Here is a 25,967-nt window from a genome sequence, read left to right on the forward strand (position 1 = left end):
TGGTGTAGGAACCTGAAAAACTAGGTAAAACTCAAAATGTACAATAGATGATAGGAAAGGGAAAGAAATTGCTCAAAGGAAGGAATGACTGGAATGAGGGAAAGAAGAAAAAAGAAAGAAGGCAGGCAAAATATAAATATGTATATGAATAGCTGTGAAAACTGTATTGCTGATGTCTGATGGTGTACTGAAATGAGCAGTTAATGCTTATAATTTTTCATATTCTGATCAATTTTGTATGCTTGTGTCTGGTGGTCTGAGCAACTGATTGGAAGGTAACAATATGCACTGGAATTACAATGGTGACCTCCTACCATCTTATCTAGTGATACTCTGTATTATCTCTAATGTTTTATGGAAGAATTACTTTCTTATTCTCTTTAATGGTTTGAGCAATTTTTCATTCTTACATCTGATAATCTGGGCAATGTAGCTGAGGATAGTGATATGTAATATAACAACCACTGTTGATTCTTACTATTTTGTCTTTAGACCCTGCATCACTTTGAATGTTCTTGCTCTAATTTGTTTATGTTCGTGATACTCGTATGCTGCTACTGTTCTATTTTTTGTGTTTGTTCGCTTCTCATTTACTATTCTCTTTAAAAATAAAAAAAAATACTTGTCTCCAATTCTCCTTTGCCAGATTGCAAGATCTGAGATATCAGAAACCAGGTCATTTCTGTGGCCCCTAACATATTGCCAGGCAAATATTAAATGCCCAATACATGTTTGCTGCTAAAAGTCTATTTCAATAAACTGGTCTGGTAAATTGTTCTCTAAACTTGGCACCCAAAAGTCAAGGAAACTCAAGTTCACTTTAGGTTGCTTTGTTGGGAATCATCCCAAGGTGACTCTCCTGCCTTGATGCTTGCTTGACACTTGTATATAAAGAAAACCACACATTTCTGAACTAGTTGCAAGCATTATTTTCCATGCATTATTTTTAGAAAGTCATTTCTTCTAATTGAGGGGAGAGGGTAGGAAGAAAGTTAAGTGGGGGATGGCAAAAGAGGAAGGATGAGTTTATTTTCCTCCCTAGTGTCCTTTTCCTGGGCAGACAGATGTAACGGATGCTGAGCAGCAAGTGTAATAAATGTCTCAATCTCTTGGCCAAGAGCACGAACCATATGGTTTCTACTGCTCAGTGGTTGTGAATTTATTTGGGTTTTATCCAGGTGAGTGGCAAGAACAGTTAAGGCATCAACAGATTTTTCTAGGTGCTGAATCATATGCAATTTTAGATCCAAGGTCAGTACTATAAAATCTCCTTGTCCTTTAGATGCTTTATTCCCCCTCCTTCAAAAAGGAGGGATTGTGAGTCCCCAAGATTTTTAGAGGTTAGCTGGAAGTTTGGGTTAGATTTTATTACACTGACTTCATCTTAGAAGAAAAAACAATATGAATTTAGCCATTACATTTTAGGTTTGCTCTTCCAGAGCGATGAGTCTTGATAGAAGTGAATTACTGGGCAGTCTTCCCCTGAATCCCTGTAGAAAAGACGCTGAATGGTGCTCTAGATGCCAAGCAAGGCAGGGAGAGTCATATTAGGCTGTTCTAAATAGTTTTTGAAGCAGAATTTGTACAATGACTATGTTTGCAAAGAACATTAAACTGAGATATCACTTCAGAGATAGTTAGTTAAAATTTAAGTTATTGCTTTTGTACACTGCTACACTGTTACAAATACATATAAATACAAAGTTCCATCTCAAGATGGTCTATAAAGCTCTCTCTCTAGAGGAATTCTGACTTAATTGTGGCCTTTGGCTGACATAGTCAGATAGGGTCTAAATGAACTTATTTTAAACATACTACTCAGATGTCAGCTTCTAATTTAGGAAACTGTTAAAGTAAGGGAAATAACCTCGTACATATTTCATAAGTAAGGTGTGCTGGTACTCAGTTACTACCTTTTATTGTACCTATCACATTTTAGTTTTTCAAAGGCAAAAAACAAACAAAACCACACAAACATACACAAGAGCAAAGGGTGTCATTCTCTATTCTAGAAGACACTATCTCTCTTTCATTTGATCTTGATAGATTCCTAAGAGCAATAGGATTTTCCTAGACTCTCACTAGGAGTACATTTTTATTTTGAGAAAGAAATGGGAATCCACTAACAAGTTCTCTAGTTGCTAGTGAATAATGAAAATGCCACTGTTCGAACTTTTCTTTATATCTTAAAGGTAAAATGTAGGTTACACCCTCCAAAATGGATGAAAAAAACAAAATAACCCAAACAAATCCCTTCTGTTTTCTGCCAATCCTCGCCCTACACCACCACTCCTGAACAGAGACTTTTACTTGTTACACATTGGAAAATATATTAGACTTTAGCAAGGGTGAACAAACGGGATATAACTGAAATAAGCCCATAATAAAAATATGCAACAAAAGAGCTTTAGATATAAAAGCAGACTTGTTAAACTATCTCAAGGCAGATGAAAAACATTTCTAATTTTTTAAAATAAGTAAATAGGTAAAAAATGGTTTGATGTTCCAAATTTGGATTTTCATAAATTAGGAACAATAAGGCTCCGTAATATGAATCTTAAAAGTGAAATTTGAGGTGGTTAGTTACTGAATTCAAATCAGAAATGTTTTTCTCTACTTAACCCTTGTTCGTTTCTCTTCTTAGTCTTATAAAGTATAAGACAACAAAGTATTAATCAGTTATTATTCCTATTTAGAGAGAAGATTACCTCATATTAGTTTTATTATCTTATACATTGACCTTTCTAGATAAAAGATAGAATGATAGCCGAATTAAAGGCTATACTTCATTAAAATTGATATTTATATATGAAAAATAAGCTTCCAGCTGTAATCTTATATACTGGTCAAATCTCTAAGCCCAGTATAAGCTGAAGTTTGGCTTTTGGATGTACAGTTATGTTTTCTTTTCTCTTCCAGTACCAGGAATCGAACTCATGACCTTGCACTTGCCAGGCAGGCACTGTGCTGCTGAGCTAAATCCCCAGCCCCTTGGCTATACAGTTTATATAAATCCCTGGTTCCACTTATTCTTCACCATCTACCATGTCTCATCTCAGCTAGCTTCCCCTTCTCTTTTTCTAGAAAAAAAATCCTTACTGGCTAGATTATTTATAAAACCCAGTGAAAAACAAAATATCCTATGCTATATTTAAAAATTAAGAATTTCAAAAGCTGGGCTCTGTGACACACACCTGTAATTCCAGCTACATGGGAGGTGGAAGAAGGAGAATCCCAAGTTTGAGGCTAATTTGGGCCTTTTAGCAAGACCCTATGTCAAAATAAAGGAAATATCAACACTGACCACAGAACAGAAAACCAAGTGCTGGAAATCTTTGCCAATGCACTAAGGTAAGAAAAAGAAATGAAAAGTACTGAGTGAATTCACTGGGTCTCTTCCAACTATATAAAACCCTAGGATGAGATTAATACAAATGATTAGATATACATATATGATTAGCTATAACATAAAAAACAAAAAATGTCCAGAGTAAGAAAAACTTGCTATTTTAAGTTTAATTCCTCTAAAATAAACTTATCAAAGCCCCAGTGTCAAACTATTGCCTTCTAATTTCTCCATTTTCCCTCTAGGGCATTTACATTTACATTTTGCACCGAGTCTTGATGTATGATGCTTATTATTTATCATGAGTACTTTGATATCCAAGAGACTAGCACCCTATTTCAAGTATATTTTCTTAAATAATTTTAAGTGGATTCACACAGTCCCACAGTGCAGGAACTATAGTCTTCAGTTAGGTCTGCTTTTCATCCTTACTGGACTTAGTTTGAATTAATTTTACCTGTAAACTACATTAAACCTCTGAATTAGTGGAGTACAAATCTGAAACTAACTAATGCAACTAACTGTAAATGAAGGAAATATCCTCAAAATGAAATGTCAGACCAAAGATTAGCAGTGTGTTTACTGTGCAGGTGATAAAATGTAAGCCTCGAGAGTCTGCACTTTCACAGACCCTTCCAGCAGCTCATTTTCATAGACTGGGAGAAAAAATATATTTTGAACACACAATCAGGAAAAATACTGTCGCTTTCCACATTGACGTTCCCTCTTCCTCACAAGTGATGCCAGAAAGGTTGTCGGGGGTTAGTTAAGGGAAAATAGAATTGGGAATAGGTTTTGTTTGAATTTTAGTGGGACATATTTTTGTGATTTATGGCAACTGTATGTACGTATAGTTAGCCAGGTGGGTGCAGGAATGAGTTTAGAAATATTCCCACAGCTCTATGCCAACTCACTTACTAAGGGGACATGAAGAGCCAGGCCAGAGGTAATGCCATATAATATGCATATGTTTACTAGGTCTGACCAAGGAGTATTGGGTATTGTAGGGACAAAAACTTTTGAAATATTCAAAGTTAAAAGTGTCCTATGGAAATTCTTTGAAACCTTACATCTTGTATATAAAATAAACTACGTAGTTTTCCAAAATTTTACAACAATCTCTAGAATTTAGACATTATCAATAAGGATTTACAAAGCTGAAAGAAGCCTTTCTAATTCACCAATAATAAAAAACCAAATTTGAATTAAATACATTAGAGGAAAGGCAGAATTATTTTTATATTTTCCTATAGAAAAGTATATTTTTAAATTATTGTTATATGAAGAATCAATCAAAGACAATGCAGCCATAGAGAATAGTATTATACAGATATGCTAGCCAGCTAATTAAATGATTGCTATTTTTCTTGATTTTGTGATATATATACATATATATATGACACTTGTCAGTTTTTAAGCTTTGCAATTTGCTGTGATTATTTTCTCATTTTGAATAAATATTCACTTTCAGATTGTATTTTGTGTTTTTGTTTTCTGAAAAAAAGGGTTGGTCAAATTTCATAAATTTCAGATTCCACAAAATCTGAATCATCCTTGAATAAGAGATTTTAAACATTTAATAGTAAGATAGAGGTTTTCCTCTTGTTAAGGAATCTTTAATAACATAGTCAGATGTAATTCTAAAATTTCACCTCTGCAGCAGAATTGGTAGCTTTGTGGTATTAGAATGGAAAACAGGAGAGGCGCACAAATCCATCACCAATCACTCAGCAGGCAGGAACCCTGGGTGGAATCTGGCATCTAGTCTGGACTTCTGTTCCAATAAAGAAATCTTCCACAAAGAAGGTCTACTGAAATGACCTGGTGGAGCTTTTATCCCATTTAAAGAGGAAAGACTTGAGGCTTCTCAGAGAAGTCTGATGCACTGGATTTGGGATATCTAAGTTCATTTTATTCTTAGTTTCCAGTTTTTCTACCATAAAGAAAAAGTTAAGACAAGGTTGACGCAGTGGATGACACTGACAGTGACAATATTCTTCTATCTCACTGTCCCTCCTATTCTCAGTGACTGAGTACTTGGCTAGATTGATGGAAGTTGGGGAGAGATCCTATGGTCAATGCAGCCAGTGACCCTTGACATGATTTTATAATCATTTATCTCCTTCACAAGAAGGATTAACGTACTGTGATCATAATTCATAAGTAAGTTGTGCAAGCTGGGCCCCAAATTGCTTAAACAAAGACATTTCCCAAAGAACCTAAAGTATCATTAGTGTTGTGAGTTCTCTGAGATCTTATCTTTCTTTCCATTTTTTTTTTTATTTCTGTGTAGAATGAATTTGAAGAATCATGCATGCACAAGCATGTGCGGAGGTGGCTTAGCAAAGCAGTCTCATTCTTGATGATGCTTTGAGGTTAGCCTCAAATATATTTAGAAAGAAGCTATATTTCAAGTGAAGAAGGCTCAGTCTTCCTCAGTCCCACCCCAAAATCATCATCAAGTAATGCAAAGAAAAAAATTCAAGGCTTGATGACTTTTTAAAATGTTTATCTCCTTCTACTTCAATTGAAATCCTAAAGGAAAAGGCCAAAATGCTTTTCCTGGGAGACTTTCTTACATTGGTTCTCCCTCCCTGGACACATTTACCCAAACTTCTCTGAACCCACAGCCCATCTCTTATAATGGGATCAAATTTTACTTCCTTCTTGTCACCATCAGCATATTAGGTCATTTCTTTCTAATACTGTCAGGGTCAGCTTTATCACCCCTTTATCATCGCCAAAAGAACTACCAAAGTCGACAGTCTGTGGGATTCCCCCCCTCTGCCATTGGTTGTTGGATTTCTCTCCACTTTGGTGGGATGTGGTGCTTAGGTAAGTCTATGAAGGAAACCCACTACCTCTGCTGTCGTCTTTTTCCATGTCAGTCTTGATCTGCTCCTCAAGGTCTTCCGGTGATACACAGATCTCTTCTTCCGGCACTGATGACTTGGGCTTGCAGTACCCACAGCAACAGTTGCAGCAGCAGCAGAGGCAGCAACAGAAATAGCAGCCAGTCAAAAGGCCAATGACGATGAACAGGGCCTGGAAGAAGCAAGGGCAAAGCAAATGGGGGTGAGGGGTTGTGGAAGAGAGGATAACCGCGGAAACCAACTGTGCAATCGTACACCCCCTGGATCCTGAAGATACCACAGTTTACTTCACATACCACGTGTCCACCCTCACCCTTACTCCTGTAGGAACTAGCCTACAGTTTCTAGAAAATCAACTTCATAAAGTTGTGCCCAATAAGGTAGATCCAGAGGAGATGACTTAAACTTGTAGCTACAGTAATGAAGTGTAGTATTTTCTTTACTTTTAATGTACTGTGCTCTTTATTAAAAGCAGAGCAAAGCAAAACAAAAACCAAACCAAGCAGCGAAGAAGGCTTTCACAAGTCATATGAGATGGTCAGTCTACCTTGATTCAGTGGAAATTATAAGAAGCCTATTTTGTGAACTGAACAAAATCATGTTATGGTTTTATTTAAAATGTATTACTTAAAATAGAGAGAAAGTGGATTATGCCTTTTATCTAATTAATGAGCAAGGGAGATAAAAGGCAAAGATTGCCCGTGTGCAGCACAAATACAGACTTTGTCAGTAACTTAAGCAAAAATCTTTAATGTTGACTCACTTGCCCTGTTCCCTCTTCCTGACTGTTCTGTGAGTGTTCCTTAGCCTTTGTCCTCAGGGAGCTTTTCTCTCCCTTATACACCTTTGCCCTTTTCTACTTTACTATGCAGTTCCCATATTCTCGTCTCTGAAAATCCCCTTTTCATTCATACACGGTTGTGTGTGTGTGTGTGAGAGAGAGACAGAGAGACAGAGACAGAGTTGAAACCAGGGCTGTCAAAGTGATCCACATCTCTAGCCCTTTAAAATATTTTATTTTGAAATAGAATCTCACTAAGTGACTAAATTGCCTCAGGCTGAGCTCAAACTTGGGGTATTCCTGCCTCAACCTCCCAAAGGTTTGGGATTATAGGCATGTGCCTCCTTTTTCAGTCATTCCAAATTTCTCGCCTTATGTATGAAATAATCTTGTTTTATCTCTTGCAGTGCTTAGCACGCTACAAGATACAAGTAAGTATCTGATATTTAAAATATACATATGTGTGCACCAGATATACTTATATATATATATATATATATATGTATGTATATATATGTGATTCACTCATGTGCTGTGTATTTAATGGGTGAATGGCAGGCCATTCTGATGGGCACCGTACACTGGGCTTTGGCAGAAGCAGAATTTCTTTGTAGTTTTATTTTTAAAGAACCACATCAGGAACAATTTGCATATCTCTTCGCTACTGGATAGATTCTTCTTGTATATAAGATTTTAGATCAATTTGATCAACTTCCTGGGCAAGGAAGTCTATTTCCATTTTTATGTAGATAGATTATAATGTTCACACATATGTACATGTAGAATTAATTATCTGAAATTGCAGATGTTCCTTCCCGTGAAACAATGTCATGTCTGCAGACTAGGCTCCCACGGAAGCTCACAAAGTCCAGACTGTTACATGAATGCTAATCATCATAAATAATGCTGCCATTATGCATACTTCATCCCAGGTTTCAAATCCACTTAACAGTATCTTGACTTCTCAAGTCTTCCCAAAAGAAGAGGGTTTCTGTGAGATTCTCAGATATCCCCCTCAAGAATTCTAGGATAGAGTTTGCAGAAGATAAACATGACTTTAAACTGCAGATTTACTCTGCCTGGGTATGTACAAAAACATCTTCTCTCTCTTCCTTCATATACAAAGCTCTTAGACTTAGCAAGTAGAATGGAAGAAAATGGTAATCAGAACTGAGTATGGAACCTCCATTTTTGAGATTTGGTTTTTAAAAATTATTGTTTATCACCACTTACATGAGTGTTTACTGTCTACAAAATAGGCTAATAGACAATATGTATGGCCTACATGGAAAATAGACTTTCATCAGAAGAATATTAAAATTCATAAACAAATATGACTAAACATACATATATTAGGGATTCCTAGAAAACTAAACAAAACTTACTTTACAAAGGTCAATTCTGATAACATGAAGTCCTTAAAAATGTTGCCTTTTCGGTGTCCAGGTCTCCATTTCTTTCTCCCTCCCTCTGTCCTCCCAGTTCTGCCCTCCACTACTTAATTCTCACCTTTCCCCTGCCGTTTCCTTTTCCACTACCTCACAGCAGGTTCCACATGAGCCATGACATAATCGCCCCCCAAGATTTGTGTTTGCTGATGTAGTCTATGCTATAGATAGTAAAGTACATGGCTAAATTTGTCTTACAATAATGTATTAAACATTTGTCACACTAATGAGTTATTTTTGGTTTTGAGCAATGAGTCAGTTCTTAATTAGTCACTACAGGGGAAGGGAGGCCAGTCAGAATTAACCTGAAGCTCCAAACTCAAATATAATTAATGTCTAGAAGGATCTTAAGTCAAGCTAGATTTTATAATTAATTGATGAGCTAAAGCAAAACTGTTCCTCAGATAACAACTCTCAGTGGAAGTAATGTCTCCTTTTATTTACAAGAGTTTAGTAGTAGTAAGATTAGTATTTCTTTGGAGTAGGGTCTAAAAGCATGAATAATGTTATGGTGCTCTAGGAGATTGTTTTTGAAGAAAAAAAATGTGATTCACCTTTGCCCACCAGCTTGACAGCATGAAGTAGGTATTGACATTTTCCTCTCCAAATTGCTCAGCCACATAGAGGCCCAGGGATCCGTACTTATCATATATGTTTCTCTTTGATGTGTCGGTTAGTATGCTATGGGCATTGTTGATTTCTTTAAACTTTTCAGCAGCAGCTGGGTCACCTGGATTCTTGTCTGGATGGTATTTCAGGGCCAATTTTCTTTTAAAATAGAAAAAAGTGAGGAAAAACATTATTTGACAAAAATTATAATGACATCTTAGAAAAGCAGGGTTCATCCTTTGTACAAATACTGTGAAATGGTAAGTCTCACCCTAGTGGTTATTTAAGTAAGAGTAAGTTTTTATTAAATGGTGTTGCTTGTTTCTAATGTACAGGAAAAATTATATTGTATCTCCCTTTATGGTTTCAGAGGAATTCCCACAGTATTATTGTTGAGCCTGAAACATTTTTGTATGGCAGATATGTGAAGTTTACCTTTACCTGTAAGCTGGTCTACCAACATACGGAGAACTTTTAAGAGTTCTAGGAAATGGTCTACTTTACATTCAAATTCCATGTAGAACTGTGAGAATTTTCTAGAATTGTAGAACTTCATGTCATATTTTAAAAGTTAAATTCAAGGATAAAAAATATTGAATTTGTATTTCCTGGGATTTCCTTTGCACAAATCTCCTAGAAGTCCTAAGTTCCCTTTGTGCTTCTCAACAAATACTGTGACTTCTCTTGTTTTCAAATGTATGGAGTATTATAAAAAAACACAGTGAATATTTAAAATTTTATTACAATAAAAGATAAATTGCCATCAATTCCCCTCAAAAAATTTTCCCTTGCTTTGAACACACTGATCTCATCATTCTTGCCACTTTCTGAAGGAGTTCTAAGAATACTCTTGCAGGTCTTTAGCTGTGCTGTCTTGGCTGCCTTGATGTCTTAAATTGATCCAAACTGTTTATGTTTTATGATCAGTGTTATGACAAGCTTGCATTTTCATTGGATGGTGCTCAGCAGCAGCAGCATTCAACCATACTGTTTGATCACATCTCATAAAAATATTCCTGAAAGAGGACTTCCAGAACTGCTTCAGAAAGTGTCAAGAATGATGGTGTAGTATGTTCAAAGTGAGGGGGAGTATTTTCAAGGGGATTCCTGGAAATGTGTCCTTTACTGTAAAACATCTTTAAATTGATATAAAAAGTCAGCTGTGACAGACTCCTGGCTGGTGGCCATTTTTTCTCATTTTCCCATCAAGATGATTTAAATAATGTTTAGAGCCCTGTAAAAATTGAAACTTGCAGTGGTCTGGGCATGGGGTTCAGCGGTAGACTTCCTGCTTTGCATGCACAAGGCCTTGGGTTTGATCCCCAGCACCACAAAAAACTTGAATCTTGCTATTTTTTTCCACTAAAAAAAAGTCAACTTTATGACTCCCAATTGGAAATTTCACATGACTATTCACTCAACTGTGCCCATCCTGGAAATGTGCAGGTGTAATAAACTTGTTTATTGTTTTATTCTAGACAGAATGTGTCAATTAATGCAGTAATAACATTCCAGATGTAGTATGCAAATGTACAGTATATGTTAAAAACTAATCTATATGGTAAACTGAACAAATTATATCTATTTTTGGAGTTGAAGTATTACTAGTTAAGAAGCTCAGCATCTGTATGCTTTAAAAGTACCAATATATTTGAAAGTATAAATCATGGTATATAATCCATTCTAGCTCCAAACTCAGAATAAATAAAAAGAATAAAACAATGATGGGAAAATAGGTATGATCAAAATGTGCTATATCTATGTGTGAAGATATCACATTGAAACCCAGACTTTACAAAGATAATAGGCACTAATAAAATACATTAAAAAGATATCAGGCCTATATCTGCCTATAGCTTCAGAAATCTTTGCAGGAAAAGTGATGGCTCATTTAAATTCATTTAACCAAAATATTTTCCATCTTTTGCTTTAAGAGGTGTTTTAGAGCTCACTAAATTCTTGTAGATGAAACCATTGTAGTCATGATTTAATACACAGAATTTATGATGAGATCTTTTGCTAATAGCAAAAAAAGAGCCTATTTTGTCATTTTCAAATATTTATGACATTCACTATATGCTGTCAGTAGTTCATTATAAAAATTAATTTATTATTCTCACAACAAGGGCTGGGGATATAGCTCAGCAGCATAAATGCTTGCCTGGCATGCCTGAGGTCATGAGTTCGATTTCCGGTACCAAAAAGAAAAAATTCTCACAACAACCATATAAGATAGGTGCTACAATTATTTCATTTTACAGATGAGAATGTTTAGATGCCAAGAGGTTAAGCTTGACTTGCCCAACATCACAAAGCTAATAAATTAGAGCCAAGCTTTAAACACAGGCAATCCAACTGTGACCACATGCTCTTAAGCAGTGGTATGCTGGCTGTTATATCTATGATTGAAAAGTAGGGCATGCAGAATATCTAGTAGCCCACTGTAAGAACTTCACCTTTAGTCGAGGTGACATGGGAGATCTTTAGGGTGTTTTGAGAAGTGCAACATGACTGACTTTAGTCTGAGAAGGTTCCTAAGTAAGTGGGACACTGAGCAACTATCCCGTTGAGCAGTTGTGTGATTTTGGGAGAAGACGAACGCAAAAGTGAGAGGACTTTCCTTAGGAGATTCTTCTGATCTGGGCAAAATGGTTTGGACCAGTGTGGTAGTGGAGGATATAGTGAGAAGTGGCTGGATTCTTTATATATTTTGAGCTGATAGTTTGGATGTGGGATGGGGAAAAAAAGAATGAGAATGGCAGCAAAGCGTTGGTCTGAGAAATTGGAAGATGGAAATTGTTGTTTAATGAGATGCTAAGGATTTTTTTTTCATAGTAAAGACTGTTTTTCTGGGATCCAAGAGCTCTATTTGGAGATGCCTATCATACTTCCAAGTTGGAGATGGCAGTAGAGAGATACGAGCCTGGAGTTTGGGCCAGAGTTACTGCAGCTACTGCAGAATCATGGTACTGGGAGTTATTTTTGCCTATTATGAAAACTGTACATATTACTTATATGGCTTTCCCTAAGCACTTCAAGTTCCAATGACACACTATGTTCTCTTTGAATAGCTGAAAGTTCAGAGCTCAATCCCTTAAATAAAGTTCACAAGCTGTTCCCTTAAATGACTCATTGTCAACATGGCAGGGGTGGGGTACCAGGAAGATAGACCCTCAAACTACAACAATACAATGATAATCACTGAGAAACCTCAAGGTGATTTTTAAAGCATGTTTTAATAGCATCATATTCTTGCAATCCTCATTCATGTCCTGGAATACTAATTGCAGCCTTTCTCCCTAATAGTTCCAAAGATGATATGTCTCGGCCAGTCATATGAAAGGGCTGTTGCTTCTAACTTGAAGGGAAGAAATCCCTGGAAAATGCCTTCCTGCACACATCTCCGCTTTCAGGGCTCCATTGTAGACTGATGCACACCACCCAAGACTTAGCCAAAGAAGGCTGGCTTCCTGTCATTTTTAAAAGCTGTTTGGATCTTCGTCAGCTCACAAGGGCAGATGCACTCAATCCATTTATCACACTCCTCTAACAATGGAGTTGGCAGATGTAGAGGGCTGGAACACCTCCATCTGTAACAAATCCAATTCCTGGTCATCAGCAGTGTTTTGACTCCTCTTGGCAGATACTCTTGGCTCTGAGGAATCCTGGGGAAAGATGACAAGCAGAGGCAGCTGCCCAAATCACACAACTGCTCAAGGAGGTAGTTGGTGTTCCACCCTCTTGGGATTGTCTGCAGAACACCTGTGAGGAATTCAGGGCTTACGGAAATGCTTAGGGTACATTTAAATAGAATAGTGACCTATTCATTTTAAAGGTATTTCTTGTCATTTCTAATTTTATACTTAAAAATGACATGATATTCAGCCAGAATGTGAGCCTTTAATTCTAAATATCCATTCTTTCAGTCATCTGTTAATCTGATATGGCTGTAACTAATAGTATCACAAATACTGTACTACCCAATGCCCTTTATTTCTACTTTAAAAGCCAGCGACAGTTGTCAGGTAAAATGCAGAGTGAATTCAGTGAGTGACAGAAAAGATAGGCAAACATGAGGTTTGCAATTGTAATTACCTAAGGTGCCAAGATCTACCTATTTTTGAGGCAGCGGAATACCTTTAAGAATTACGGTGCTTTGCCTGTTCTCTTCCTTACCTCATCTAAAAGCTTTCAGATGAGGCCTCCTTGCTACTGTCTACCAGTCTCTGAGTCACCTTAGGCCTGACAGCGACCATGCTGACGTGGGTCCTGGACAAATCTACTGCCATGAGGTTGGAACGTCAGAGCACTTCTTTGGGAATCTTAGCCTCTGGGCCTCAAGGAAGCAAGTCCCACTCCGGCATGGCAGTGTCAGAGCTGCCTTTCCCTACTCAAGCAGTTTTCAGCTGCTTTCTGCATGTATTTTCTGCTATTTCAAAGGTTTTTCCATTGCTATCCGACTTCTTGCTAGACTTGGCCACATCCTTAATTACCTCTGCAGAACTCTCAAGAGGAAAAAGTTGAAGAGGAAGAGCGAGGCCCAGATTTCTTTTTTTTATTTTAAAGAAAAAAGTACACTAAAAAAGGAACAATAGCAAAATACAACTGATTTCCTACTGTATCTAAGAACCTTTACAACTACCCTCATGGTAGAACCAATGCCTATTGTAAAGAATACAGGTCCAGGCTGCAGTTAAGAGAACAAAAACCAGGTTCATATCAGGTATAGACCATTCTTTCCAGAGAAGACTGGCTGTGATGGGAAGAAAATTGGTGACAGAAAATGAGCTGCTATAAATCAGAGTTTGCAGGTGAAACAAACCCTAAATCAGTAACCCCTCAATGTATGGCAAGTGCTGTGGATATGGACCCAGAACATCTGATGATACATTATGATAGTGGAATTTACATTATGATAGTGGAATTTAAGGAATTCCTGTACCCTCTTGGACTCAACAATGCCCCTGTGAAAATATTAAAAAAATATGAGTTTCCCATGCATACCACATACTACCCTGGCATTTGATATTGACAAATATTAAAATGCCTGTCCACTTTGACAGACAGATATCTGTCTATCTATCTATCTATCTATCTATCTATCTATCTATCTATAGGTATTGATACACATGTCACTCAGATATCCTCTAAGTGCATTGGAGTCTTATACATTTTTAGTTTGTTTTAAAAATTAATTTGTATGATTTAAAAAAATACACGTTCTGAACTAGGTTCAGGGGCACAGCCTGTAATTTCAGTACTTAGGAGGCTGAGGCAAGAGGATACCATGTTCAAAGCTAACAAAACATACATATTCTACATGTGCTATATATAAATCCTTTATGTGTTATGCATTGCAGATATCTTCTCCCATTTGGGGCCTTTGTTGGCATTGTTATTTTCTTAATGGTATCTGTGGTTAGCAACAATTCTTAATTTTAATTTAGTTGAATTAATTAATCTTTCCCTGAATTCAGGAAGATAATAGTCTATAAACTGTTTATAACTCCGAAATCCTTATAGTTTTGCCTTTCATATGGAAGTCTATGACCCAACATTCATAGAAATATCCAATTGTCTTTACATCATTTGTTTTTAAAAAACAAAATGCCTTCCTTTGATTACTCAGATTTCTATTCTGTTCCAGGCTTTCTGGTGATTTCTGGGGCACTAACAGTCTTAAATACAATGTTCTACAATATATCTTTGTATTTTAAAAAGCAAGTTCTCCTACATTGCTCTTCAAAAGTTCTGTCTATTGTGGGTCCTCCACATTTTCATACAAATTTTAGTATTAGTCAATCAATTTATACACACATACTCATGTTAAGATTTTTTACTACAGTTGCATTGACCTTATCATTTGGAAACTGACGTTTGTATATGTTCACATATTTAGATCATTTCAATGACTCTCAGAGTTTTGTAATTTTTACCACTTAGATTCTACATACATTTCATTGAATTTTTTCATAGGAGCTTAGTATTTTCTGGAATTGAAATTTAAAACTTTTAAAAAATTATCCATTGTTGATATAAGAATTTTTACATATTGATTTTTTATCTTACAAATTTCTCAATTTTAATATAGTTTCCTGTAGATTTTTTGTGATTATAAAATCATCAAATAATTACTGGATTTTTTCCTAATTCTTATATCATTTACGTTTTCCCTTATCTAACTGCCCTGTTTAAGACCTCCAGTGTGATATCAAATGAGAATAGCCTTAGTGTCTCTCTTCTATTACTAATTCACTGTGTAAATGGATGTTGTTTTATCAAGTGCTTTGCTGCATCTATAAGCAAGATTTTTTTGTCTTTTAATCTGTTAATATGATTGATTGCTAAATGTTAAATGAAGCTTGTACTCCTGGGATAAACTCAATTTGGTTATTATGCACTTTTAAAATGTATTGCTGAGTCCAGTTTTCTAGTCTGTACATTTAATTCTGTAAGTTGCCCTGTAAGTTCTACTTTACCTGTGTTTCACATCTTAGTAGGGATGTTCTAAATGTTTTCTAATTTTAACTGTAATGTTATTTTACCCATGGATTATTTTAAATTATATCTCCTAATCTTTATACATATAAATAGAATTTTCTAATTATTTTTAAACTTTTACTTTCTAGTTTAATTTCATTGCCATTAGACACCATATTTTACATGACTGAAATTCTTTAAACCATGAGATAGCTTCACTTGCATACCGGTAAACTGGCACTGCCTGTGACTAGGAGCTCCGCTAGGGCGGTGGGCTGGAGGACTCTGTCCTTCTCCCTGTGACTTCTGCACATGGCTAGATGAGGATTCTCAGAGCACATTAGCCTCAGTATAGTCAGCTTTCTTAAGTGATTGCTAATTAAGACAGATTGCAAGGGCTGAGGCTGGTAGGCCTTTCAGAGAGTTTGCACAGCATCATTATTTTTTAGTACACATTTGTAGTTGTAGTAAATAATGTTTACATTCTATGCAGGGAATTCATACATGCACATAATGCATTTGTCTTAATTCCTTTTTGTTTAATCACTTTTCCCTTCCCTTTCCCCCTGTCTCTGGATTCCCTTCTTTTTTCTTTTCCTGTACGTGTTTGCAATACATAATGCTTACATTCCTTGTGTGGAGTTGGTACATGTATATAACTCATCTTAATTCCATTTTCATCTCCTTTTCCTCCTCCTCCCTCCACCTCTTCATTCCTTTCCCCTTTGAGAAAGCTCTACCTATTTCCTATTATCTATATTTTATTTTACTCTTTATTTATAATTTGACTTTCTTATATAACAGAAGCCATGCAATATTTAATCTTGTGTGTCTGATTTATTTCAGTTAACATTATGGTCTTGAGGTACATCCATTTTCCTAAAAATGGCTCAAGTTTATCCTTCTTTATGGCAGCATACTACCCCACTGTGTGTAAATATCACATTTTCTTCATCCATTCGTTTGCTGACAGCATCCTTTCTGACACATGTTTATAATAAAGCAGATCCAAAGCCAGTTTCAAATCAAGAGCCCTACACGACCACACAAATAGCAGGTTGAGGACTAGAAATGTAAGTATCAACCGCAGATGGTTTGCCTCCAGCTTATCCTTTGTGCTGAGTTCCAACACTTTGGAGTCTCAATAAAATTACTGGATCCCTATCCTTAGTGGGCCACTGTCCAAGTTTTCTCCATTTTCTTGTATTTCTGTTTAAAGTCCTGCTTAGCCTCTCAGCTTCCCTTCTCCCAGACTGTAGGATGGTCAGCAGCAATTCTTTAACACAAATCCTCTTAAGGCTATATCTTCTTAAAGTTGTTCTAATTGTTCTCACAAGGAGGATGAAATGGTGCAAATAATCTAGTCGGTGACGACCAGGAAAGTACAGATTCAGAAAGCCCCGATTATCATTTATGTCTATGTTATCTTTGTCCCGCGCAAGCCTTTCTACCGCTGCTATAGAAGAGCCAAAGCCAGGCTCTGTGTATTAGCCACACATTATTTCTTCACTGCAGCTGAGACCCATTAGCTCAAAAGCCTGCCAAAGCCAAAGTCAAATTTTTACATATTCAATTACTTTAAAAATAGCCCAACCAACCAGATTTGTAGCCATTTAGTGCCTTCCTGTTTTACACACTCTGCAAGATCTCAGACTACATCTGCTGACCATTGATAAGATAGAATCTTGTGGTTTTGAGATCCCCAAGTTTCCGGAGCCTTTTGGAGTCCTCTGGTCCAGAAACTTGGTGTGCTGCTAAGTGGTATCACCTGCATACACAGCCCTCTCTCTGTCCTACTCTCTCCTTAGAATTGCCTTGTCCTTTCCTTCTGGATGGTAAGCCCCTAGATGTGAGCCTCTGGATGACCTTATGCAGTGAGGACTTCCATTCTCATGAAACCATGTAAAAGCAGTAAAACACGTGTTGCTGCCGCTTGTGGTCATATCTTCTTCTCTATAAATTCCTAAATCCCTCGAGTCCTCCACATCACTTCAAACATCTGTACCCAGAACAGCGTTTTCCCCCAAAGAAGCTTTAATACAGTGTGCTCCTGACAGGAACCTGGAAAAGAGAGTCAAGGATGGGCTTAAGGAACTGGGAAACCTCTGAGCCAGATCAGTGTAGAGTCCATCACAAGAGCAAAATAGAAAGGCCAGTGCACCATTTGGCATCAAAATGCAAATAGTGATGGCAAAGCCACCCCTTCTATGTAATCATCTCTGAAACACCTGCTACCATAACGTATGACTCAAAAGCTTTGACCAAGACCCCTGGAGGGCGTGTTGAAGGCCATGCCAAAGGCCATATCACACATTCCTATGATTTCGTCACATTTGCAGGTGCAACATCTGAGTAGCTCACCCTACCATCATCAGGGTTCCTAGTTTCTCGGATTCCACATCACATTTGTGATTCAAACCAGATGGCATGAAATAGCAGCAGGAACCATAAACAATGATCCGTTTAGAAGAACTGGTCTTTTCCCTCCTACCCAACAGCATTGAGAGACAGTGCTGACCTCTAGTGGTAGTTGAGATAGTGATACTATTACCTTGATTCCTTGACAAATATCCTGCCCAATTTTTATTAGATTATTCATGGAGTTGACCTTACGAGGCACTATACTTGAATTTTTTAAATATAAGAGTTAGAATACAACAATGCTTGAGCTTTAAAAAACGTTAAAGAACTAATTGGTAAAGTTTTGTTTTAGTTTTCTGGTCACTATAATTCTTTCATATCACTCATCAAGAGCCAGATTTTCACTTTCCCTAACAAGGTGGGTTACGATGGGATATTTGTGCAAATATTGTAGATAAAATAGATGTCTGGTGTTTGAAGTATTTTTCTATGCCAATTATAAAAGTAGTACTTAGAGAATGAGGACCTGCTGTTCTGACCCCAGTGGTCATTGACAGATTCAACCAGCCATTAAAATATCTGGGTGACATGTTATAATCCTTTGTACCTAGGCCACAACTTGCTCAGAATCTGAAGCCTGCGTACAGCTCAACATCCCTATGTCTGGCTCCAGTTCCCGATGAAAGTCTGTGGGCCTCTAATTTTGTTGTTTCCTGGGAGTGGGGATGCATTCTTGTTTTTTCAACCCTATCAGTCTCTACTGAACTCTGAATGTCAAGGGACGGTAAGACTGAGATGTCGGAGAAGTAGTTACACTGATGTCCTGAGCCTGATACCGATACCTTGTTTCCTCCTTCCAGCATCAGCTCCCACCACTAGTCCTAGCTGAAGCTCTCAGCGGGTACTAGCTGTTTCCTGCTGGCTTCTGGCTTAAGCTCCAGTGACACTGAATTACAGCAAAACTCCAGTCAGGTCCTGGTAATATCCAGTAGCAGTCCTCACTGGCAGCTCTTACAGGGGCTTTTGGCATTTCCGGTCTTCTAAGCTCTTCAGTACAAAAACACACAGCATTACCCTCTAACACAACTTTGGGTCAAACTCTCACTTAAACCTGTGGGTTCTCTCCCCGCAAAACTCCTCAAAACTAATAGGACCTATTCCTCTAGACAGATAGTTGTATTGCCTTAATTTTACAATCTGAACCTCACAATCGTGTGCTTGGATACAACTCAAATTATCTTATTCAATTCCTTAAATACCTGATTCCCTGTTACACTCCTAAGGAGATAACTCCAGCACCTTTGAATTCCACTCCCGATCCTGGACTGACCGACCCTGCTGGATAAGATTGTACAACCATGCAATAGGAGCAAATAAGTGCAAATAACTTCCCACCTCATTAGTCCTTCACGTGACTAGGGAGTCTTTTTGCTCATCCTCAGTAAGTTCCCTTTTGTGCTTCCTAAGACGGGTGTTCATAACCTCTACCACTTCTTGGTTCCTCCTCACTCCCTCACCCTGTCTCACAACAGATAACATCTCTTCCTATTTCAAAAGGATAAAAGATTGTTAAAAGAAACTTCTTCACACACGGCCACCTCTGCACTTCTGGATAGTAGGACCAATCCTTCCCTCCTCCCCTCCTCCTATTTGAAGGCAAGAAGAATCTCCCCTCTCTAAGACGAATCTTGCCACTGTGTTTGTCTATCTGCTCACCTTCCCGGCTCCTCATTCATCATCAACCCCACCACCAACATCGGTATTTTCCATAATAGCTCCACTAGCCCCTTCTCAGTAAGCAAACAAGCTCAAGTAATGCTTTGAAAAGGAAACTTTTTTTGGCCTCACTTCCCCTTCTAACTATTGGGCTAAACTTGCTCCTTCCTCCCTTCACTCATTCCAGTGGTAGCTTTCTCAAAAAGGTTGCCATCCTCAATGTCCATTCACTGTTCAATCGTAGTAACCTGATTTCTTTCTTTTTTTTTGATTTCTATTTTTTGCTCTCTCCTGAACTACTCTCCTTCCCTGACACCCTAACTGAAAAATTCAAAGCCCTATTTCTAGCCCTATTTGACCTTTCTGTGAGATCTTATGATCACCCTTTTTCTTCTCTGAAATTCCTAGATGTCATCTTGATTCTTCCCTTGTCTTTGTTGGGAGACTACACAGGAAATGAAGGCACAAGACATATGGGCAACTCCTGGAACCAAAGTTGATAGAAGCAGTATTTTGTACCAAGCATCCAGCATACAACAACAAATGACTATCAAGCGTCACGTGAGGATAGGAAAGAACATCAAAGATCCAGAAATCCAGAAACGGCTAACATTTGTTATTCCATATTTCTCTTTTATCATCAATTTACTCAGCATGAAATTGAAAGTAATGCATACTTAACAGAGATAGGCTTTTATTGGTACCCTGCAAACCAGAGGAGAGCCACCTCTCCTAAAATGACCGGGAATGGACTAACTACATGGTTTTACATTACTGAAGCCTTCTATGCTTACCGCTCTTCTGCAGACAACAAATTAAATCCATGATTTCCAACACCTACAGCTAAGAATCACCTTTGAAGTGGGTGTCTTCATCACTTTCCTTACAGCTTACAGAGATTTCAGCCAGCAGTCGGCCAGTGCCAAGACAGAACGGCATGCTGGAAGAGCCTGGGTGGAAGAAAGCTGCTCACTGGTGGCACCCAGAAAGCTCAGAAAGGAGATAGAACCTTCTGGATCATGCCTACAGCTGTAATACCACTATCATCTAATCACTTTCCAAAGGTCCCGCCTATGACCTATGGGGTTTTAGGGGGACATTAAGATAAAAACCATAACATGAATGTTGTCTTTTCTATTCACAAGCTATGGTCTTGCTTTTAGAGATTCTGATTCTGCAGATCTGGGACATTTGCATTTTTGCAAAATTTATGCATTTGATTCAGCTATGCACCAAAGACTTTTTGGTTTTATAGTCTTGTTGTTTTGTTTGAAGTTTGTTTTGTTTTATTTTTGCACATGGAATTCATCTTCAGATTTGTGTAGCATTCTTACTAACACTTGTTATTCCACATTTTTATCATTAACTTACTCAGCATGACATGGTATCTTATTGTGAGTTTCATATGCATTTTCCTGATGATTAATGATGTTGATCTTTTGAAATAATTATTGTCCACTTACATACTTATTTGGGAAAATGCCTTTCAAATATCTTGCTCATTTTTAAATTTTAAATTTTTAAATTTTGCTCATTTTTGTTTTTTATTGATTTGAGTCTTTATATTTTGGATACTAGACATGTATTAACAATATGATTTACAAACATTATCTTTTGCCTTGCATCTTGTCTTTTCACTATGTGGTACTTTTCTTTGATACATAAACATTTTTCATTTTGATGAAATCCAGTTTTTCCTTTTTTGTTACCTGTATTTTTGGGTCATATTACAAAAATGCTGCATAATCTGAGGTCATAAAAAATCTATACATATTTCCTCCTAAGAATTTTACAGTTTTAAACTTTTGACTCTTAACTTTTGGTATACTATAATTTTGTTTTCATTTATTTGTTTTCCAATTTCCCTTGTGATTTCATCTTTGACTTATTGGATATTTAGGAAAATGTTTAATTTTCATACATTTCTGAATTTTCCAAAGTTTCTTCTGTTACTGATTTTAAATTTCATTTCATGTGGGCAAAGAATTCACTAGATATGATTTTGATGTTTCTGAATTTATTTACACTTTTATTTCTAGCCTAACATATAGTCTAATGTGAAGAATGTTCTATGTACACTTACATTGTTAGGCAGAATGCTCCATAGCTTTGTGTCAGTTTCAGTTGGATATTGTTGTTATTCTAGTCTTCTATATCCTTGATTGTCTTCTGTTTAGTTATTCAATGCACTATCAAAAGTGAGGTATCAAAATTTACAACCAGTATTGTTTAATTATCTAAGTCTCGCTTTAGTTTCATCAATTTTTGCTGCATGTATTTTGGAGGACTCTGTTGATAGATGAATATATGTTTTTATTTGCTAAATCTTCTTGATAGATTGAGTCCTTTTTCCCATAATAAATGTTCTTCATCTTTTGTAGCTTTTGTTTTAAAATTTATTTATTCTGATACTAGTATAGCCATTCCAACTCTCTTTCCTATTTTCTTGTGATATCTAATTTCATGCTTTTACTTTCAAAACATTGGTCTTTAACCTAAAGTGAGTGTTTTTATATGTAGCATATAGTTGGATGATAAATATTGCTTAATTTTAATATTCTTGCTATTAATGGCTCATGTGGCTCTTGGGCTTGTCTTTCTGACTTTTCTTTGTTCAGCTTCAATATAAATTGGCATTAATCATGCTAAAATTAAGACTGCATTCACTTTCTCAGGGAAGCTCTCTCTAACTTCTAGTCTAAATCAGCTGTTTTTGTTATATACTCTCATGGAATCATGATCTTTCCTTTAGCATCCTTAACTTGTTGGTAATTGTGTGTTCATTTTTGTTATCATTTGATTAATTTTTCCTTTCTTTGGTACCAGGAATCGAACTCAGGACCTTGTGCTTGCTAGGCAGGGGCTGAGCCACTGAGCTATGTTCCCTGCCCATTTGATTAATTTTTCTCCTCTTTCAGATCTTAAACTGTGTAAAATTAATGGCTATTGTTTGCTAGCAACTGCATCTCTAGCAGTTAGTAAATATAGTGTCTGAGAGAGGAATGAATGATGTAATGAAGCATTCACTTTCACTTAAATGACCTTTCCTTTATCCTCTGTTATGGTTACATTCATCTATACTGCTCACCACAGCCTCCCTTGTTTTGCTTACTTTGAGCATGTGTGTGTGTGTGTGTGTATGCATATATATATATATATATATATATATATATATATTTATCCTGTAGCTTTTAAAGAACTTCCTATGTAAATCATGAAGAGTGAAATTTAGTAATATATATACAAAGACAAGACAAAGAATGGAACCTGGTGGGTAAAAAAAATTAACTTTAGCATATAGTTCATATTAATGAATATATATATATATATATATATATATATATATTCACCTTTCATAGTATAATATAAATAAGTACCCAATACTAAAGACATATTGAGTGAATGAAAAAAAGCTACTGATCACAATAATTTTAATACTCAAGAATGACAGGTTGAAACTGCATGAAGAACCAATAGGGGTTGGAGATACAGTTTGGTGGTAGAGCATTTTCCTAGCTTGCGTAAGACCTTAAGTTTGATCTCCAGCACCACAAAATAAAAGAAAAATCTAAGAGGAGCAAATGGAAGATTTTGTACAGTAGGAAGGAAGTTAAGCAGTCTACCTGGAAGATGATTCTGACATGGCCTCATACTTCTTTTCAGTGGAAGGTTTTAGAACTCAGGAAGTAAATTAGTGCTTGATAGAGATTAATTTCAATTAATCTTGTAAGCTTGAATCACCACTCTGCCTTGTAAATATTTGCAGCTCTTCTATTAGCTATGTATTCCCCTGACATTGACACTTTATTCATAAGCAGCCTCTGTTTTCACCTGTAATTGCTAATAAAGATGGGTAAAGGCACCACGAATTGGGGTTGCCACAGAAATGACACTTTCCTGCTCCTTGTGAAAACAGCATTTGCCTCACTTTAGTCTATTCTGAGGCAACTCATCTCTTCAAATTTGAAAGATACTTTCCAGAAAGTTCCACAGGAGACTGAGTGCAACAGAAGAATCAAATGAGTCCATGCTGTCCTGTGAACTAGGATATTTGATATGTCACCAACAAGGAGAGATTAGGTTCACCCATGGGGAGCAAAACCTGGGACACCGATGTGTAAAACTAGTTCTCTCCAATTCTATTACTCTTTGAGGAGGTAAGGAAGAACTAGAACTTTGTGTGATTTCTTACTTGGTGGGCTGGCATTAGGTTAGGCTCTTACAGAAAACACTCAAGGGAAAATAGCTTGCTTTGGGTCCTCTCCAATTTGTTTCCAGCTTTTAAAAAATGCATGTATTTGTGTAAGTTTAAACTAACATTTATGTTTCATGTGGGATTTTGATACGCAAGACCCACATTTGCTAAACTGGCTCTTCTACATTGTTATTTCCTTATTGCCTACCTACTTCTCATGTGAAAATCCCAGAGTGATACAAAATAAACTGCTTCCCACATAGATGCTACTGTCTCTCATGGCCCATCTGTCCTGCCTCTGTTTCTTGGGTGAATGAATGACTCCCATTCAGCACAGTGACCAAATAAATTGCTGGAGAAAAGGTCCTGAAGAGCTGAGAATATAAGCTAGGAGAAAACAGGAGGTGGATTGATTGTTTGAGCAATTCCTTTTCATTTGGAAAATACTAGTGAGGTGCTGTGGCTGGAAGTATGGTGTTTAGGTTTCTCTCTTTTCTCTCTCTCTCCCTCTAACTTTGTGCATAGGTGCTCTTTAAAATAATTTTGAACAACTGTGCCCTCTCATTATTTTTACACTCAATATCTAAAAAGGTTACAACATTAAATGGATGTAAATAATGTAATTTTCACCATAATATAAACATTTGCGCATTAAAATAAAATGTTTTAGTGTTTATTTGTCTACTGATTGATTGGTTGTGGTGCTGGGGATCAAACTTAGGGTGCTGTGCATGTTAAACAGGTGCTGTACCACTCAGCTACATCTCCACACCACGTAATGCTCTTTTAAATGCATTCAGTGGAGTATAAATGTAACAAAATCTAAATACTCACTCCACTACAAAAACATATTCCTTATAGTCATTCTGTACCCACGCCCTCGCTGACTTTGAAGCATGCTGTTTATTTATTTTTCCAATCAGGTTTTATTGGGACTTTTAGGTATATATCATGATCACATTCATCATAGAGAATTTGTACCTGTACGTGATATAACTTTTTCTTTTTCTTCCCATTCCCTTACCCTACCTTCAACTCTCCTCATGTACAAAAGCTTTGTTTCCATTTTTCCTCATTTTCTCCTTTTTTAAACATTTCCCTTTTGTCTTTCCTCCCTCCCCCAGCCTCGTTTCACTCCTTATTTGAACATTTTCTTTCTGTTTCACAATACCTATTCTACATTTTGATCCTTATTTAAACTTCTGGTTTCTTACACCAGAGAAACAATGCTGTATTTATACAGGTATATCCAATTTATTTCACTGAAGAATATGGTCTTGAGGTGCATCCATTTATCTAGAAACCTCTCAAGCTTGTCCTTTATGACAGTACTCTCCAATATATTAAAAAAAAAAAAAAACAATGCACATCTTCTTTATCCAGTCGCAAGTTGATGGACATTTGGGCTGTTTCCAAGATTTGGCTATTACAAACTCTGTTGCTATGAACATGCGTGTGCATATATTGCTGTGGCATGTTGCTTTTCTTTCAGGAAGATACCAAGGACGAATAGCTGGGTCAGTGGAACTTCTAGTCCTAGTGTTTGGAGGAATCTCCACACTGATTTCCACAGTGGTTGCACCACTCTATACAACCACCAGCAATGGAAAGGGTTCCTTTTTCTCCACAGCCCTGCCAGCATTTGTTATTGGTTAATTTCTTGTTAATAGCTGTTTTTTGGGGGGTGAGATGGAATCTCAGCATTGTTTTAATTTGCATCTCTCAAATGATCAGTGATGTTGAACTTTCTTCTATATTTATTTGCTGTTTGTACATCTTCATCTGAGAAGGGTGTATTCCTCTCAGATGCCCATTTTTGGATTGGGTCTTTAATTTTGGAGGGTCTGATTTTTCAAGTTCTTTATATATTCTAGATATTAGTCCTTTGTCTGAAGAACAGCTGGCAAAATTTTTCCCCACAGTGTGTTGTCTCTTCACTCCGTTGGTTGTTTCTCTTGCTGTGCAAAAGCTTTTTAATGAGATGAGATCCCAGTTGTTGATTTCTTTGTGATAGTTCCTGTATGATCAGGATTTTGTTCATAAAATCTTTGCCTACACTAACATTTTCTTTTTTTTATTTTAAAGATAAAAGGAGGGAAACATTAACAGACATACAACATTTTACAACATATCACAAGCACAGTACAGACAATACAGA

At 36.8% G+C, this 25,967-nt stretch overlaps 1 protein-coding gene across 4 annotated transcripts in view; it reads right to left on the reverse strand.

The window, feature by feature from the left end:
- Positions 1-25,967, reverse strand: part of Dnajc5b (DnaJ (Hsp40) homolog, subfamily C, member 5 beta) — a 92,564-nt gene that overhangs the window by 14,648 nt on the left and 51,949 nt on the right. For all 4 annotated transcript variants that reach the window (XR_001235494.1, XM_013518139.1, XM_013518140.1 and 1 more), the window contains 2 exons: positions 9,003-9,216; positions 6,208-6,391 (listed from right to left, as the gene is read on the reverse strand). Coding sequence is in view for 3 of the 4 variants with exons in the window: in XM_013518139.1 (XP_013373593.1) it covers positions 6,208-6,391; positions 9,003-9,216 (398 nt within the window). In the remaining variant the exon portion in view is untranslated. The remainder of the gene's footprint in view (positions 1-6,207; positions 6,392-9,002; positions 9,217-25,967) is intronic.

Source organism: Chinchilla lanigera, unplaced genomic scaffold (genome assembly GCF_000276665.1).
Source record: "Chinchilla lanigera isolate Chin_1 unplaced genomic scaffold, ChiLan1.0 scaffold00043, whole genome shotgun sequence".
Taxonomy (NCBI): Eukaryota; Metazoa; Chordata; class Mammalia; order Rodentia; family Chinchillidae; genus Chinchilla; species Chinchilla lanigera.